General features: G+C 40.8%; 1 protein-coding gene across 3 annotated transcripts in view; it reads right to left on the bottom strand.

The window, feature by feature from the left end:
* Positions 1–8463: 8463 nt before the first annotated feature.
* flrt1a (fibronectin leucine rich transmembrane protein 1a) overlaps positions 8464–17544 on the bottom strand; it is a 71556-nt gene continuing 62475 nt past the window's right edge. For all 3 annotated transcript variants that reach the window (XM_015058366.1, XM_015058365.1, XM_015058367.1), the window contains one exon: positions 8464–12721. In XM_015058366.1, the coding sequence (XP_014913852.1) occupies positions 10571–12628 (2058 nt within the window). In that variant the 5' untranslated portion in view covers positions 12629–12721 and the 3' untranslated portion in view covers positions 8464–10570. The remainder of the gene's footprint in view (positions 12722–17544) is intronic.

Genomic DNA, 17544 nt, shown 5'->3' with positions numbered 1-17544 from the left:
CAACAGACTGAATGTTCTGTTCTGTTCTGTGTGCAAAAGTCTTGAATGTTTTTTGGCGTTAAATCCTAAAACATGAAGTGGTATTGTTGTAAGTTGCTATGGCAACGAGTCCGCGTAGCTTGGCGAATACAGCTGTGGATCATAGCACAAAATCAATACCTACATTTCTAAGTTTTACTGAGTTAACGCGGCTATGGATGACATGTAAATGATTAGTCTTTTTGCCCTCCAGCGTTGTATGCATGCGCGAAATTTCCGTACGTCCAATAACATGCATGGTGTCTAAGTCGTAAGTCAGTGCCTCACCAGCAATGAACCTCACCGCACGTCACTGTTGTGTCCATAGAGGCAGACATGGAGTTCGCCTGTCTGCTTTAACTGCCACAGACTTAGTCAGAGATGCTTCATGCTGTTGCTGTTTTGATACTGAGTCATTCTCTCTGCCAACCTGTGATTCTGACCTGATAACATCCGTGGTTTTACTGCTGGTTGACTAACTCTTTCAGCCACTTCAAGCTTGTGTTTCTGTTTATCACTGTGAGCATTTTTGGCTCGTTGGAGGCAGGAAACAGCGCTTGCTCACTTTAATATAATACAAGGTTCAGAATGCAAATGGGTTTTAGACCCAATCTAACATAACTCAGAACGCACAGAACCTGAACCAACCTTGAAATGCTAGCCTGTCTGTTGACAGAAAGTCAACGAAGGAAAGGTCAACGCAAAAATAAATTAAATAATGTATGAGCAGAGGGAGATGAACCATTAGTGATGTGGCATTATATGGAGCTACACACATATTGAGTATTTCACAAGTCAATTAAGTATTTTAGTTGCTTCTAGAATGTAAAATGTGTTTTTTACAGACAGAAGTAGAAGTCAAAAAACATTTTTTGAAAAGTTAAAATTGTGCATTTATCTCCAGAGCCTGTTAGTTTCTGCTAGGAAAATCCATCTGCTTACAAGTATCATCACTTTCCATTGTTGGACTTCTATTTGCAAAGTTTGACTGTTAAATTTAGTTGGTTTACTGGTAAAATAGAACAAAATAGTGTTTCTAAATAATACAGCAATACCCGTATTGGTAATATATTCCCAGTTATCATTTCATTTTAGCTTATCAAAGTCTGATCTGGAATCTTTCTGATTACAGAAACCATGTTTTCCTCTTTACCTCTAAATAAAATCTGTCTAGACCTGCAAAATGTTATCCTTCCTTGAAATACTACTTCTAAATTAACTAAATATACATGTTATACTATTTTCGCTAAGAGTGTCTAAACTGCATTAGGAAACCACTTTTATTTAATCACGAGCACACAAATATTTTCTGTACTTGTTAAAATTGTTATTTCAAGATTTTAACCAAATAAAAACTTCTATGAGTCTTATTTGAAGAGCAAAACCACACTTTCTGTTTTCCCTTTAGACAAAAACAGAAATCTCTCTCTTTAGATATTTTTATGACTTTAAAGATTAGAAAATGTTATCTTTTGCAAAAGGGAGTTGTGCATAATATTAACAGCAGAGGACTCACTAATTGTGGCACGGGTAATTTATTTAAAACTCATTTTACAATATAGGATTGTTATTCCTCCTACTGAATATAGTTAAACTAAAGGTAGCATCTTTCGGGTGAGATTATGTCTTACTACAATTAAAATGAATTTATTCGAAGGTGTTATACATATTTTAATACGTGAAGATTGCTGTGAGTGAGTGAGATGATTTATAGTTGTGTGACAAATATGCACATATACAATAGGAGAGGGGTTTTATTTTTTTGAAGGGATGCATATTTATACAAGGACAAAAAATATGTTTGGGTGAGAAAAAATGTTTGTATGTGTGAGACGAATATATGCATGAGAGAGTGGCAGAACCAGGCTTAAATGGGCCTTTCATAGTCATGTCAGAAATAACACACACATGTATGTATTATTCTAATTTTGTTGTAAAAACTCCATGGATTTATTACCTAAAATAAAAAAAATAATAATTCCATTGCTATTGAAATATAAACATTTATTCATAAGGTTCTTTTTTTACAGTTAAAGTGGCGGAGAGCAGCATGTGGCTCCAGAGTTGCAGACCCCAGTTTGGTCTTCATCATTTCAGGACAGCAAAATATGGATCCTACATCTGGTTTTAGCATCACCTCTGTGAAACACTATAAATCTTCCTATGAATATCAAGAAACCCTATCCAGAAGAAGATACAATGTGCTATTTAAGGACCTACACACTCAATGCTAAAACTCACTTGGACACATTCTATTTCTGTGTTTTAAGCAAACTTTTTGCCTTATAAAGTTGCTTTTGTCAATAATTACTTACAAGTAAATATATTTTTGGTAAATCTCACAAGTATTTGTACTTTTTTTGTAATTTGTGATTAATAATTTTACTACTTCTCCTAGTTTTGTGTCTCAATTTTGATTTAGTTATGGGGGAATTTTCCTACCATAATTCAAGAGCACACATTTTCAGTCTGAAAACAGGATTTCATGTCTTTCTTCTCAAAACTTCTCCTCGCGCTCACACTATATGTCAGCTCTGACTTTCTGCTCGCTTCCGAAACGTTTTCTGTTTGCTTCTGGAACAAAAAAAATGCACCGTCACCTAGCAACCTCTCAGCCAATAGAATGAAAGCGTTGCACTGGGTGCGTTTGTTTCCTTCTAGCGGGTGTTCCTGTGTGGCTACTATCGATTGTAGCAACCTCATAAATGATGCTGATAAAAAGTAGTACATACTTCGCTTGTTAAATGTAGCACTAGATTTATTAAAATTATAAATTTCCATAAACAGCAAATTTTGTCTTACAAAAGATAACAGTGACTTTAAACTGCATGAACTTTGCTGAAGAGAAATATGTTCAGAAATGTTTTTTTATCATTGTTTTTTGTAATAAAAGTCTAAACTTTTAGCTGTGTAAAAACATTACACGTTGAGTTTTGTCAGGGAACAAACTAACAGGAACAGAAGTCATAAATGCTGAACTTGATGAGTGTTGAACTTTTGAGTGCAGATTCTTTAGAAAATGATTACAGTGTTTTGGAACAAAGGCCTTTTTTTAATGAAGCAGTATTATTAATTTCCGTTCCACAGCTTCCACATTTAGTCACACAGTGCAGCAACAAAAACGTCCGCGCTGTAAAACATTTATTTTGTCATCTGAGTAACACAGAGGGCAAAGTTGACATCAGGCAGTCATTTATAAAAAGAAAGAAGAAAAAACAGAAAGGGAACAAAAGATTCTGATGTTAGTCATGTGGGTTTAAGTTTATTATATTATAATCACTTTCCTGTAACTTCTGGAAATGTCACAATGATGCTGATGAAATATCTCGTGTATTAAAATAAGAAAATATCCAGAATTAACTTTTACACATAGTGTGAATACTGTAGGAACAAAGCTACTTTTCTTAACTCACAGAACCTACAGTGTTTAAGTTGCACAAATTCTGCATATAAGCTTTTTCTTAATTAGTTTTATTCAGCGACCTCTGCAGAACAAATGCGTTTTATTCCCTTTCGAACAAATGTATCGGTGATATGCCCCTGATTTAATTGAGGAAAAAAAGGCTGGAGCTAAATTGATTTGCAAAATGTAATTTTATACCAGTCTGGAGCAGCACCTCAGTAATGTGAGCCACATCACAATGATTACCACCACTTCAGAATAAATAGCCCTCTTCAGACAGATGTTTGGCTACCTACAGCAAATCTGCTCGGCAGCAAATCTGCTTTCGATAATACTGTAGGTAAATTTAGGCTTTGGATATAATCTCTCCGCCAAACGCACGTGCATTAAGTCTTCATTTAGCCTCCTGCATTAAACTAATTAGGCAGAAACACAAAAAAGCAAGCTGTGGAGCGCGTCGGGGAATCAATGCGGTCCACCTGCAGAGTGCGTTTCTGGGAACCTGCCACAGATAGTGTGTTAGACCTTGAGAATAACAGGATTAGACGGGTATACGGTTACTGTACGGATCATTGTACAGTAATAAAATGTCACAGGGCAAATCATCCTGGCCTATGAATACCAGGGTATCATTTAACAGATGTAAAGTCAGAGGCTGGCAGGAAGAAGATTTTCACTTCAAGCTGGAGAATTGATGTATTTTCCAAATGTGTTTACACCCATCGAACCTTCACTTGTTGTAATGCACAAGATCAGATGAATTTCATTTCATTTTATTTATTTATTTTTTTATGATAGATAAATCCAGAATAAGGCTTAATTATGAAGGTGAAGGATACAGAAAGTCATGCAAAGGACCTGCAGGGGGCGCACCAATTGAAAGGTGGTGAAAATGCAACTTATTTTGAAATGCAACTTGAACGCAGCTTAATATAGGGTAATACTGGGAGAAAACCAGTTAAAGGCCATATTCACTCATTGCCTTCTCTCCCACGACTGTAAAAAAAAAAACTAAATGACACGATTCTGTTCCTGTATGGTTTAAGTTTGGTTCTTGGCACATCATCTGAGCACAAAACCTCAGTTTTTGTGTGTGTGGTTTTCTTTCAAAGTGAACATGTTTAGTATACCGACTACAGTTCTGCATTCACATTTTGGCAGAGTATGAAATGCCCTGGATGGAAATAACTTTGTTCTTGTAGTTTCAAAGTGAAAGAACATAATGAGTCTTTTCTTACAGAGCGAGTTAAACTCTGAGAGCAACCAGGTTCACCCTGCAGCAGGAGAAGGAGCGTAAACATGCAGCAGGAGTTACATTACATTTCGGTCGTGATGTCTCAGACTCAAATCCAAAATGAAAATATCGACTTTAAAACTCCTTCTCCGTTTAATCTGACTGAGCTTGAGCTGTTTTTCAAAAGCAAAGAAGCACATGAAAGAAAATCCACCACCATGTATGTATTTGTGTATGTATGTATGTATTTCTATGTATGTAAAATGGTTTGATCTGTAAAAGGAGTCTTAGGTTCGACACAACAAAATGTTGAAGCATTCATGGGATTTGAGTACTTATTCAATGTAATTTACTGATAAAAAGGCAGTTTTATGGAAAATCTCACATCTCAGCTGAAGTTGAAACAAATTCAATGCTACATGCTGTGATATCCAGCACTGAGCTCCACTGCATTCCTCTGTCCCACCAGCTCAGCTGCATCCCACAGGGATTACAGCCTGACTCCCAATCTGCAGCTGTCTTTGTTGACACCAAGGCTGCTGCTGCTGCCTGGTCCGTGTTTGTAACGAAGTGGCAGTCGAGGAGTATAATTCATTTCCAATTAATGAAAGCGTGACATTCAGATTCGGTCATTTTCTTTTCATCTCTTGTGTTTTTACCTCCACTGCGGCGCAGAGGGAATTTTCCAGCTTCGTTTGGTTTCTCTTCCTGTACTGAACTGTTATCTTTAGGTTCTTCGAAGACTTTCGAGGACAGGGCATCAACAAGACGAAGACAGGTTGTTCGTGATCTTTATACTGGGCTCTGTTTTTTTTTTTTTTTTTTTACTGAGTTCTCATCGTTGCCGGTCACTTTCCAGAAAGTCATAGATGGAGTGTGTCTCTGCGCCGGCTGAAACTGGGATTTCGGTGCAGCCGAAGGAGTTCTTACTCCAAATCCCAAAGGCTCAGATCAAGCATTACTTCCAAAATCCATTCAGTGTGGAAAGACTCCCAACCAAGATGATCCGACTGCCGGCTTATTCACTGTTAACTTTTGAAAAAAAGAAGAGAAAAAAAAACACATAAACCCCCCTGAGAGCTAGGAAACCCATCTGCTTTTCTATTCTTCAAAGACTCATCAAGTCTGTGTGTCCATGCAGAAACTCTTATACATGTCCCCGGTTTGTCCTCTGTCCTATTTGGTGTTTTGGCTCATTCAGTGCTGTATAGTCTGTAATTGTGGCAGCACAATGAGATTTGCAGGAGAAATTGTTCAGTAATGAGACGAGAAATGACTGCCTCACATCCAATTTGTCTCATCTTCCAGCTTATCTTTCATCTGCGTGAGCACAAAAGGTGTTCGAGGAGAAGGCGGAGAAGTGGAAAGCCCAAGATCAGCAGGAGAGACGCACCTAAATGTAATGGTTGTTTTTTTTTGTTATTCTCTTGTCCCAATAAAAGCTTTTACAATAAACAATGAGGTTTTTAAAGACAAGGCTACAACAGGCGGTGTATAATCAGTTTGTGTTTTCAAAATAAGCACATTTTCACCTGATGATGATTTATTACTTATCTCCAAGTTCCCATTTTTTCCCCTGAGTTTTGGAAACAGTTCACAGCAGAATTCCTCTGAGTTACCGTCATCAGATATTTCACTTTCACAGGAACTTAGTCGAATGTCTGACTTTTTCTTTTCCCTCTTGCAGGGTGAAGTGAGGAAACAAATGAATGTAGGTTTTCTGTAATCCACATTTGGTCTGAACTAAACTTAAATATACTCCCCTTGTAATATTTAAATTAATGTCCTTCAGAGGTGCTCAAGAGTAAAATATACTTAATTTCTTAGACAAAGAACAATAAAGTTTTCTTCTTCTTTTTTGTAGTGAGTGCTGTTTTGCACACATTGCACTCTTGTCTAAAGCTCATCATGAAACCAGATGAGCTGTATAGGTAGTTTGGGATTTTTTTGATTACAAACAATATTCCACTACGAGAAAATTTGATTTTATTTGGAAACAACATGGAGCTTTTGGCCAGGGGATGTCTTAAATCTACCTCACATCAATTCATACTCACTGATATACAGGACTACTGGTTACTGCACTGGGATTTTCATTAGCAATTTTTTTTTTTTTCTGATATGGCACCAAAACTGGCTCCAGCCCGGGGGCCCATATTCTGGCCCTGCTGATGCGTCAGGTTTTGACCTTTTACCTTATGATTTAATTCAAAGAAACTAAAGGTAGTAACCTTTCTTCATTACTTCACTCAGTATGTGCAAAGCACCACCACCACTGGCAGAAAAACACACCTTTAGCATGATGCCAACTTGGACAGCGTTTTAAACTTGAACGCCTCACCTTGAGCGCTCCAGACATTTTCACCTGTGATGGGGGTGTAACTCGCTCAGTCTTCTCCAGAAAGCGTCTGTCTCGGCCGTTGTGGGGATGTCAGTCGAGCACCGATGTTACATTTTCCAGTTTTATCTCAGGTTTGAGTCTTTACGGCGCTGCAGTTCCTGAAGATTATACAAGAGGCCTGAGGGTAACGACTTGGGTCAGGCTGAAACTATTGAAACCTTCTTTTCATACAATAAATAATTTGTTGTTCTTCATCTTAAAAACTGATACCAGATGCTGTTGTTCCTGCTAATGTAGCGCCATCCTATTAGATTCAGTCTGCTGCGTTCACTTCTCTCTCTAACCCCCACTATCGGTAATCTTCTAACATTTGCTGCTCTGTGCAGAACTTTATTGTCTTAACAATTTCTATTGGCAGCCCAAGGGCTGGAGCTGCCAGTAGAAATTGCAATTTAACAGCGGACTACACTAGCGTGGTTATAAATAAATGAAATAGCGGCACACTGCATTTCTGTGGCAATCAGCTGTGTGACAGGCAAAACCTGAAGTTGCATAAAAGAGGAAAAAAAGAACCAGGCATTCATCTTCCATCCATTGTTTATCCTTGCAGGGTCATTTGGAATGAAACTATAGGATGCATTAACATTAATTTGCTTTTTATTGCAGTAGCAATAGTGTCAATTTTTGAAAAAAGAAAAAAAAACAAAAACCAAATGATCCAATCACACGACAGCCAATCAATAAATTTAGGCAATGAGACAATGACAGTGAGTTCACTGTACTCCAGCGGCCTCCAGTCACCATGTCAATCCAATTGAGCAGCTTCAGGGCGAACATCATGCTAGAGCAACGGACGAAGCTGCAGCCACTGTGTGACCTGGATGAAATCTACACTGAATAATAAAGAATCTCTGAATGCAAAACGGATCTCTACCAAGACGTACCTTGATAAAGTGGCCGATTGGTCCATGTGAAATAACTAAAACATGTGGTTAGAAAGAATTTTATTTTATTTTATTTTTTACAAAATAACACTTTAATCATGTGTGAAATAGGAATCTATTTTGGTGTTCCTTTGTCATCGCCATGGAGACGCGCTGAAAGAGTCCAGCTGCATGCGACGCGGTTCTCAGTGCTTCCTTACTGCCTCTCGGGTACATTCACACATCTGCACTGAGCGCTGTCTACACATGTTAACGTCAGGTTTGAGCGAGGCCGTAAGGTCACGTCCAGGCAGCGGCCTGCTAAGAGGCTGGCATGCTCCGGCTCATATTCCCGGCCAGTTTCGTCTGGCTGCGGGCTGTGGTGCGTCTTACATGAGGCCTCCTCCAAACCGAAACAATATGTGGGTCAAGTTTATGCGTGAAGACAGCTCACTCGAATAGAAATCTTTTGCTGCTCTGACGCCTCCTGAGCTGCTAAAAGATTATCTCCACAGGGGTGAGGTGAAATGACTGGTTGCAGTGATAACAAGATTATAAAACTTTTATTAATCCCCTCTGAAGATGAATTCATAAAGCAAATTCCACACATACCTCAGGTTTACATCTTCTTTTCCCCTTCTTCTGTGTTTTTTTAAAAGCAAAATTATGGCACTATTATTTTCTATAATTTTCACCAGAAAAAAATATATATTCATGTGGCTGTGGCCAAGATTTTATTTATACAAATGAAGAGGAAGTATGCATCTTTAACAGACCCACTTAAAAAAAAAGAAAAAAAAAAGAAAGAAAGAAAAGTCACAATTACACTATATCAACATTCCCCTAAACAAAATTAGCCAAGCCAGTAATTTTGGGTGCAAGGTAAATTTTACATTCCACTGACGTATTGTCTGACACCAGTACGAAACTCTGCCGGACGGAATAGTCAAAGGAAGCACAAACGGTTTCCCCTTTGGAAGCAACACAGTGATAAACAACTGATAGATGACAATAAACCCGGGAAGGGTGTGGGGGGCGGGGGGCATCCAGGTATGACAAACAGACTTATGCAGCGCTGAACCCCGCTGTGCAGCAGCCATCAATCATCTATCCTTCTCAATACACACAGGTTTGCGTCTTTACCCCGGTTACTGTTATTCCTCCTCCCTGCTAAGTGCTAACACATTTACATTTTTAGTGCTGCTCAGTAATAAAAGAGGTGGAATGAGCGGAGAGGCCTTTCTCCGGTCGCGAAAACAAACATCAGTGAACCGCTATCACTGATGAGCCTCCCCCCCTCAACCCCCCACCTGTCCACCCGCCCACACAACTTGGCCGCCGCCCCACAGTGTAGGTCAACAGTGTTGCGGTTGGAGTCTCCTCAAATGCACTCACAGTTCTTGGCCTCATCTTCTAGGTCACTCACAAGAGTCCTTCCTCCAGCAGGAGGCTCTGCTTTATTAGCTTGTCCGCTCAGTCAGAACGGCAGCGGGGAGGAAACCGTTTACAAACCCAAAATGTCAGCAACTGAGGTCACGGGGTGAAGCACACGTCGGAAAAGAGCAGCTGAGGTCGTTGCCTAAGGGGATCTGAGGGTTCACATGCCAAACCTTTGGGTGGTTTGATTAAAAAAATATAATAAAATGACATAACAGTACAAACAACTCACGTCGATGTTTAAAGTGAAAAACAGAAATCTGAAAACGGTTGAAATTCATAAACTGTGACAAACTTGAGGTACAAATTAGAAAAAAAAACAATTTAAGGAAATCATATCATAAAGGACAATATAAATAAAGATATCTGTGCAGAGTTTCATCATGGAACAAACCACTGAAAAAGAAACGGCAAAGCATTATCCGAACACAGCCCAGCCGGTAATGATAATGGTAAATAATCTACACACAACGTGCTGCAGCACTACCTTACTGATCTCAGGTGAATGATCTGAAGAGGTAAAACCAAAGCTGATCAGCCCTCGTACCGTCGTAACCCTGCCATCTAGTGAATAAGGAAATAGCAAGCCTGCTTTAAGACAAGTGGTTATTGGGTTGTTTAAAACTGAACAATTCACAGCTTTACAAAGCCCTTTGCTCGGGTAGCTGATAGGGCACATCAATATAGTTGAGGCATTTGGAACAATGAGTCAATAAGACTACATACTGTGTGTGACTGGTGAGAAGGAAAAGAAAGAAAAAAGTACCAAAAATGTCTGTTTTTCATCATTAATGAATCCATTTTGAGCTGACCGCTGCAGCTCCCATGTGTGAAAAAAACTCCACCTTCGCCCACGCCAGGTTTGACCTTTCCACTAAAGATACATTCTTACATGTCACAGGGAAAGAGCAAAAAAAAAAAGGGAGAGAGAGAGAGAGAGAATCATACACAGGCCATTACTAAGACGGTGAAGAAACACTCAGCTGTGCATTTACACCTGGGGCACTGGCTGCTGCTTCCTGCAGTGAATTGTTCCCACACAGTTCAGTTAATTGTATTCAGTCCTCTCAGTAATGAGCAGTAGGTCATTTGGAATGGGAGACCAGAAGAAGAAGAAGGCACAGAGGGGTGCTTCAGAAGTGTCCATGCCAAGGGAAATTGTGCATCTATACAGTTTTACCAATTACACTATGAACAGCATCTGGAACAATACATCATGTGTAGCAGTAGTCTATATCTGGGATTCCTCCTTCTCTATAGCCACGGTTGGTGCCATGCCCGGCGTTAGAAACGTGGTTGGACCCTTTGTATAAGCCGGTGCCGTTGGAGGGGAATATGGTGTGAATGATGTAATCCTCTCGAAGCGGTTTCGGCTGCATCGGCGGACAAGCTGGCATTGGTGTCATCTGGAAACCTGGGCTGCGAATCTCCAGGATCGTGTTATCCTTCTTCGTGCCAGATTCAATGTAGTCGTCATAGGTTTTGCTTTTCCTCGAGCTACTGCGAGTGTAGTGGTCACGGGAACATAAATGCCCAGTTCTATGCCCGTACCAGCAGAAGACACCAAAAATTAGAGCCAAAGACACAGTGGCGGTAGCTCCGCCAATAATCCCTGCTAGGGGCAGTGATGTAATCTGATGTGAATCCTCGTCCTCTTCCTCTTCCGATGAGCTAAGGTCTGACGTTTCTGCTTTTGCACAAACTAAGGCTTCATCAGAGTCAGCATCTCCAGAAATGGTGGCTTTGCTTTCTGAACTGACAGCCAGTGGCACCATGCAAATGATATAGCTAGAGCGTGGCTGCAGGGAAGTTAGCAGATACTCTTGGCGATCACCGCGCACAAGTGTCTCTGTGATCGATTCCATGGCATTCCCAGTACCTTGTCGGAGCCAGCTTAGCCTAAAAGAGGAGCTTGGTTGAGCTGCACTCCAGGTAACACGAATACTGTTGTGAGATAGAGGTTTTACATTTAGCGCTAAGCTCTTCCCCACACCACTGCTGCTAAGAGTGTAGTCTAAGCCAGAGTCGGGAAACCCGAAGCCAGGCCTCTTTGAGCGCAGAGTAAAGAGGGAACCCTGTGGAGGTGCATTGGTAGTGGAGCTCTCAACCCCACCAACAGCCCCTTTGTCTTTAGTCCCTGTCAGTCTCACGACTTCACATTCCTCCATTTCACTGCCCAGGTCAATCAAAGCCAGGTCTCGCACCCTGTCCGGACCGTGGCAAGTGAGACCCCTGACAGTGATGGTGTTGCCGCGGGCACGCAACCAGTCGTAAAGCCATCGGAGGTTGCAGCCACAGTGCCACGGATTCCCACGCACCAGCAGCTGGCCAAGACTGTCAAGGTCTTTGAACAGCCCCCTTGGTAACGTAGTTAGGTTATTTCCTGACAAGTCCAATCTCTGCAACCTGTGCATGCCATCCAAGGAACCACGTGGCATGTGAGTCAGGGCATTGTCTTGTAGAGACAGTCGCTGCAGATGAGCACTGGGCAGGTTGACAGGTGGGGTTTGAAGAGAATTGCGCACAAGGGACAGTTCTGTCAAGTTAGAGAGACGGGAGAATGTGTCATCTGCAATGCGTTGGTTTGCCAAAAGGTTCCCATCCAAAACAAGACACCTTAATGAGTTGAGGCCTCTGAAAGCATGGGTAGGGATAGTAGAGATCCGGTTGTCATCCAGACGCAGTTCCTCCAAAGAAGCTGGCAGTCCCGAGGGAATACTCGACAGGTGGTTGCGTGAAAGAAAAAGCAAGCGTAACCGCGGGTTGTCTGCGAAGGCCTGATCTTCAATGGACACGGTGGAGATGGAGTTGTCGTCCAAGTGGAGTTTTTCTAACAAGGGCATTCGAGCCAGCGTGGTGCGAGGGATGGTGCGTATGTTGTTGTCCTGCAAATGCAGCTCTCGCACAGACGGAGGAAGGTGCATGGGGAACTCATCCAGCTCATTATCATAGAGGTAGACAACGCGTACAGACAGATGACGCTCCAAGGAGGTGGGGAGGCCTGGGTTGTTTATGTGGTTGTTCTGAAGGTAGAGGACAGATGCAGAAGGAGGCAGTGATGGGATGGAGCTCAGCCCACGATCATTACAGTAGATAAAGTCCTCGTCGCACCTGCATACAGATGGGCACGACATGCCTATGTCCCCAAAGTATCCTTGTATAGAAGCAGCAGCAAACCGAAGCATGCCGGCATGTATAGTCAGGCAAAGGAACAGCACAAAGAGCCGGGCACCCAGTTTGGCCATGCAAACAGGTGCCATTATTAGGAACATGAAGACTGTCTTTTTTTTTTTTTTTTGTCCCTCCCCAAGTGTGGTGTTGCTTCCTAATAAGCTGCACCGAGCAGGAATCCTGCGACCTCCACCCTGAGAAAGAAAGAGAGAAAAGAGAGACAGCAGTTAACATTGATCCAGGCGCAAATTAGATGATCGTTGTACATGAAAACGGAGATGATTTCAATCAAGCTTAATGAGCTCATTTATACTTGACAGCATATTTTACTATGGTTTTGTCACCCCCTTTAATAGAAAGAAATACCAAGATTACAACATAGGAACATATTCCTGTTGTTGTTTCTGAGCAGAAGCATGTCACGCCAAGAAACAAGACTGAGTTTTTCTTTTCACCAGTCAATAATCGTCGTGCACACATGGGTGGACCTGCATGGATTCTCAGCCTCTCAACACATTCTGCCTTCAATTCAAAGCTAAAAAAAAATACATACACACAGGCAAATGTTGTGCCAAACGTACAGATAGAGGAGCTATGAAAGATACATTCTCAACCTTATAATCAAAGCCCGGCTTAAGAAAATGCACAAATAATAAGTTTTGAAAAAAGCATAAATGATTAACAAGAGCTTAGGAAGCTCTATAGTTATTATGTATGACTGTAAGCTACACAGAGATGGTCATGAGGCAAATTTAATAAGAGTTATACAAAGATATTATCTGCAGCCAAATCAGGAGGTATTGGTACCTCATTAACAGGTTGTGCAGGGGGAATTTACATAAGCTGCACTGAGGCCGTGATTGGTGTCCTGATTTGCTGTTGTTGCTGATTAAATGAGCGATATCACAACAGCGAAGCGCGGAATTGATTGCTGGGATTCGGAAACTGGCAAATTGCAACACTATCGGTGACAACTTGAGCCCATCACGAAGTTCAACAGCCAGCATCTTCGGTTTGCATCGTTCAGCCCCACGCGGCAGCCATGCGCAGCCCAGCACGAGTATTGATTCTCCCACAAATCCGAGGTGATCTGCCAGAGCGAGTCGCCTCTTATAGAGATTACAGGATTCCCAGGAGTGTGAGTCAAACAGCGCGATAATTAACCAAATGAATGACAAACTCTGCTGGGAGTCAAATTTAGTAAATGCACATCTGCAAACATGGCGCTGAACGTGCCTCCGCAAAGGCCGCCGGAGTCACCTCGAAATTTTATGAGTGTCGTGAATCAGCGTTTCGATACATAAACATAAGCAAACACTCCGAGAGCAGTGGCACCGAAGCAGATCAGGAATCATTTAAGAGAGAAATAAGCACTGCATGTCATTTGTCAGTCTGAATGTTTGTGCAGGATTACGTTTAATCTTGTTGGAGATTGGGGCTGTTACTGGGGGGGCATGTTAATGTATAAAGAGGGTCTCAGGGTGTCATGTTTTCTTTTTTACACTTAAAACTGAAGAAATTGCAAAGGTAATGTGTCTTATTTCTTTCTAATTAAAATAATTGAGAATTAATCACAGAAGGCTTTAATGCTGGTTTTCTACCATGTTAAAAACTTTGAATGTGAAACTGCTTTTAGTCACTAGAATTATTGCATTCATAAAACTACATTTCATGTGCAAAACTCTGAATTAAAGTAGAAAAATTGGTAAAGGTCACACATCTGTGAAGCTCTTAACATCAAGTTGTCTCAAATCAAAATGCATCATAAACTTTTATTTAACCAGGATAAAAACTCCTTTAAGGAAACACTTGGTGCTACTACTGCTAAATGTAAAAATGTATGAAAGTAACAACAGATCGCCGTTAGAGGCAGCAGTATTATGACTGCAATAATATATTTTCAGAGGTAGGACTATTATATGTTGCTTTTTTGTTTCAAATAAAATCAGTTGTACTCTTTTTTTATACATCTACTTTGACTCAAAACATTTTACCATGAGCATCTCAGAGTCCCCTGCATTGTTAAAACTAATTTTATGCACCAAACATTTAAAAATAGCTATCATAGTATGGAAGTGAGCATTTTCAAAATCTCCCCTTTCAGTCACTTATCAACGATGCATTTGTTTTTCCTCTAAAATGAAATGCCACTACATTTTAGGACGTTATTTTTGGTGTCGGTTTTCTGTACTTGCTTCGGTTTTACACAGAAAGATACAGAAGTTGGTCACCAACATCTGCGCTGCATCGCCCTCCTTTCCCCCCACCCCCGACTCCACAAAATATTCAAATTGACTTGCAACCCACTAATCCCTTTTCATGCCTACTTCCACTCCAGTCCCCTCGACGCAGCAGAGTGGAGTCAGTGCTCTTTAAAGTGGAACCTGAAGAGTGAAATAAAAAATTTAAAAAGCGGAGATTGTTACTTTGCGCAGTTTGATATTGACTCGGTTTACAAGCGGAAAGGCAGATGTACGCGGTTTTCTGCTGTAAATGTTCATAGGGGGCATTTGTTTGCGCTTTTGTGTGTTTATGTGTGTGTGTGTGTGTGTGTGTGTGTGTGTGTGTGTTGTCAGCAGTCGGGGTAGTGCTAAAGAATGGATGACTTTTGAATCCCAAGAGCTTTGGCTGCGAGTCTCTTGAACACTAGAGTATTTGGGTCAGCCCTTTAAAAACAAGATAGATGTGGTGTGAGATTGAAGAGGCACAGAGAGCCAGAGGGATTAAAAGAGCATATTGAGCTGTGATTCTCTGGATTAAGCAGGTGCTACATGGAATAACAGCCACACATTTTGAGCTTTTCTTTCTTTCTTTCGGGGTCTTGTGTTTGCTCTTTTTCTTTTCTTCAAGCTCAAAAGAATGCCAAAAAAAAAAAAAAAATTACAGCTCTTTGTATTTGTGAATACCTAAAGAGACCTTTTTGTTTGTCTGTTTGTCCACGGACGATCAAACTGAAAGCATTAACCCACATGTGGAGCGTGATCTGTGGCGGGGAGTGAAGTCGGGATGTGGGGTAATGTGTGAGCTAGACAGCCGGTCGCCTCAGGCCGAGTACTGGACACCCGACTACACCCGATCCAATACTGGAACTGGATCAATTTGCATAAAAAACAGACAAGGACGGAGAGAGAGAGAGAGACGGAAAGCAGCTTTTAGCTGGACCACTGAATCCCCTTCTCCTCACTAAGACTCTAATAGTGGCATAGAACAGGGGAAATCTGGAAAACTGGGTTTTAGATGGCTAGAGGAGAGCCTGGCATATCATAAAACCCACTTCACTTGTGGGAAAAGAAAAAAAAAAAAACAGACAACTGTGGTCCACAGCTTATCTTCCACGACATGGCTGTGCACTAGATTTTAGATTTAGGCGCTCGACATGAGGAATGGATGATGCAAAACATGATGGGCAGAGTGATGACTGGGATGAAGGAAGAGATCACAAAGAAAGAAAATTAAAGAGGAAAATGGTACTTTAGCTTAATCACAGAAGTTGTAGGATTGTATTTGTGGTAGATGAAATCTGTTGTAATAATATAGGATTGTTTATCTTTGTCAAATGGGCCTGTTATCTTTTAGTGAGTATAATATGGAACAAGGATTACAAAAGGAAAGTAAAAAAAAAGACAAAAAGAGTATTTTTACTTAGTTCTGCAGATTCTAAGCTAAATCTTGAAAGTAAACAAAAGTATCTGCATTTTGTCTATTGTCCACTAATGTAAAAAAAATCTCTATTTCTATTAAATAAGAAACAGTTAAAATCGTGGAGAAGTTTATTGACGCGATAAGTCATTAAACATGGTGTGCCATCATCCTCTTCCCACTTCCTGTCGTCTTCATCTTTTCTGCCAGTAGTAATATCTGGTTGTTGATGACAGATCGTGTAAAATAAAATTTAAAAAAAAGTGTTTCCATTGCAGTTTTGCTAAATAAATTTCCACACAACCCTAAAACCTCCGCCTTTCTGTGAAGCAAATTTATTTTCCGACTTTCAATGCGATGAATGGAAACTGCCAGCTAATGTCTTGGAAAAAGTATTCATTGCCTTTAAGCTTCAATTTTACACCACAACCCCACATGTAAATTATTTTATCTGGATTTTATGAGATATAGCAGATGCCTGTAATGTGCCATTGCGTCCTGAAACTATTGGATGCATCTCTGCTCCAACACACCTGAATCAAATGAATGGTCACTGACCAAACTGGGCGACATGCAAACGAGGCAATTGCAGAGCAGTAGTACTGGAGGTCTGCAGTTGCAGTGACAGATCAAACACAAAGCAGCACAACACATAGTTTTAAAAATGATTTTACAAGTTAAAAATGCAAAAGAAGTGTTTGTGTCGAGGCCCTTTTAAGCTCTGATGCAGCTACATGTAATCAAGAGCCTGAAGTAGTTCTCCAACTAGTAAAAAGCCGTTCAGTGAAGAGGTTTGATAAAGAACGGTATCGCACAATCAGCAAGTCAGAGGTAAACACTTAACATGACAGGCTAGACAAGGAGAACATTTATTAGAGAGGCAGAAAAGAGACCCGGGGGTAACTCTGAGGAAGCTGAAGAGAGAGAATCTGATCAGATCACACCAAAATGGGAGTTTCTGTGTGACAGAAAACCAACACTGAAAATCACCCTGAACGCACCGGCATCTACACAGGGAAACAAACTGTGAAGTAGCTTTCATTCAAATAAATAAATAAGATAAAGACAGGGAAGCTGGTTAGTTAAGACAGAGCTAAATAAAGCTTAAAGCTTTGGTCGCTGTCCGGCAGGACGACCCCAAACACACAGTCACATCTACTATGGATTGGTTAAGAAAACGGATGCTTGTGTTTGAATGATCCAGTAAAACATTCTGACCTAAATATAATGGAAAATCTGTCACAAAACCTGAAAATTACTCTTCACAGACGCTCTCCCTCCACACCGACTGAGCTGCAGATATTTTGCAAACAAAAACTCAAATGTTAGTCTCTACAGCACATGTGTCAAACTCAAGGCCCGCGGGCCACATGTGGCC

This window comes from Poecilia latipinna, unplaced genomic scaffold, assembly GCF_001443285.1.
Source record: "Poecilia latipinna isolate Pla-1442-1.1 unplaced genomic scaffold, P_latipinna-1.0 Scaffold1536, whole genome shotgun sequence".
NCBI lineage: Eukaryota > Metazoa > Chordata > Actinopteri > Cyprinodontiformes > Poeciliidae > Poecilia > Poecilia latipinna.
This window is presented reverse-complemented; position numbering and strand designations above follow the sequence as displayed.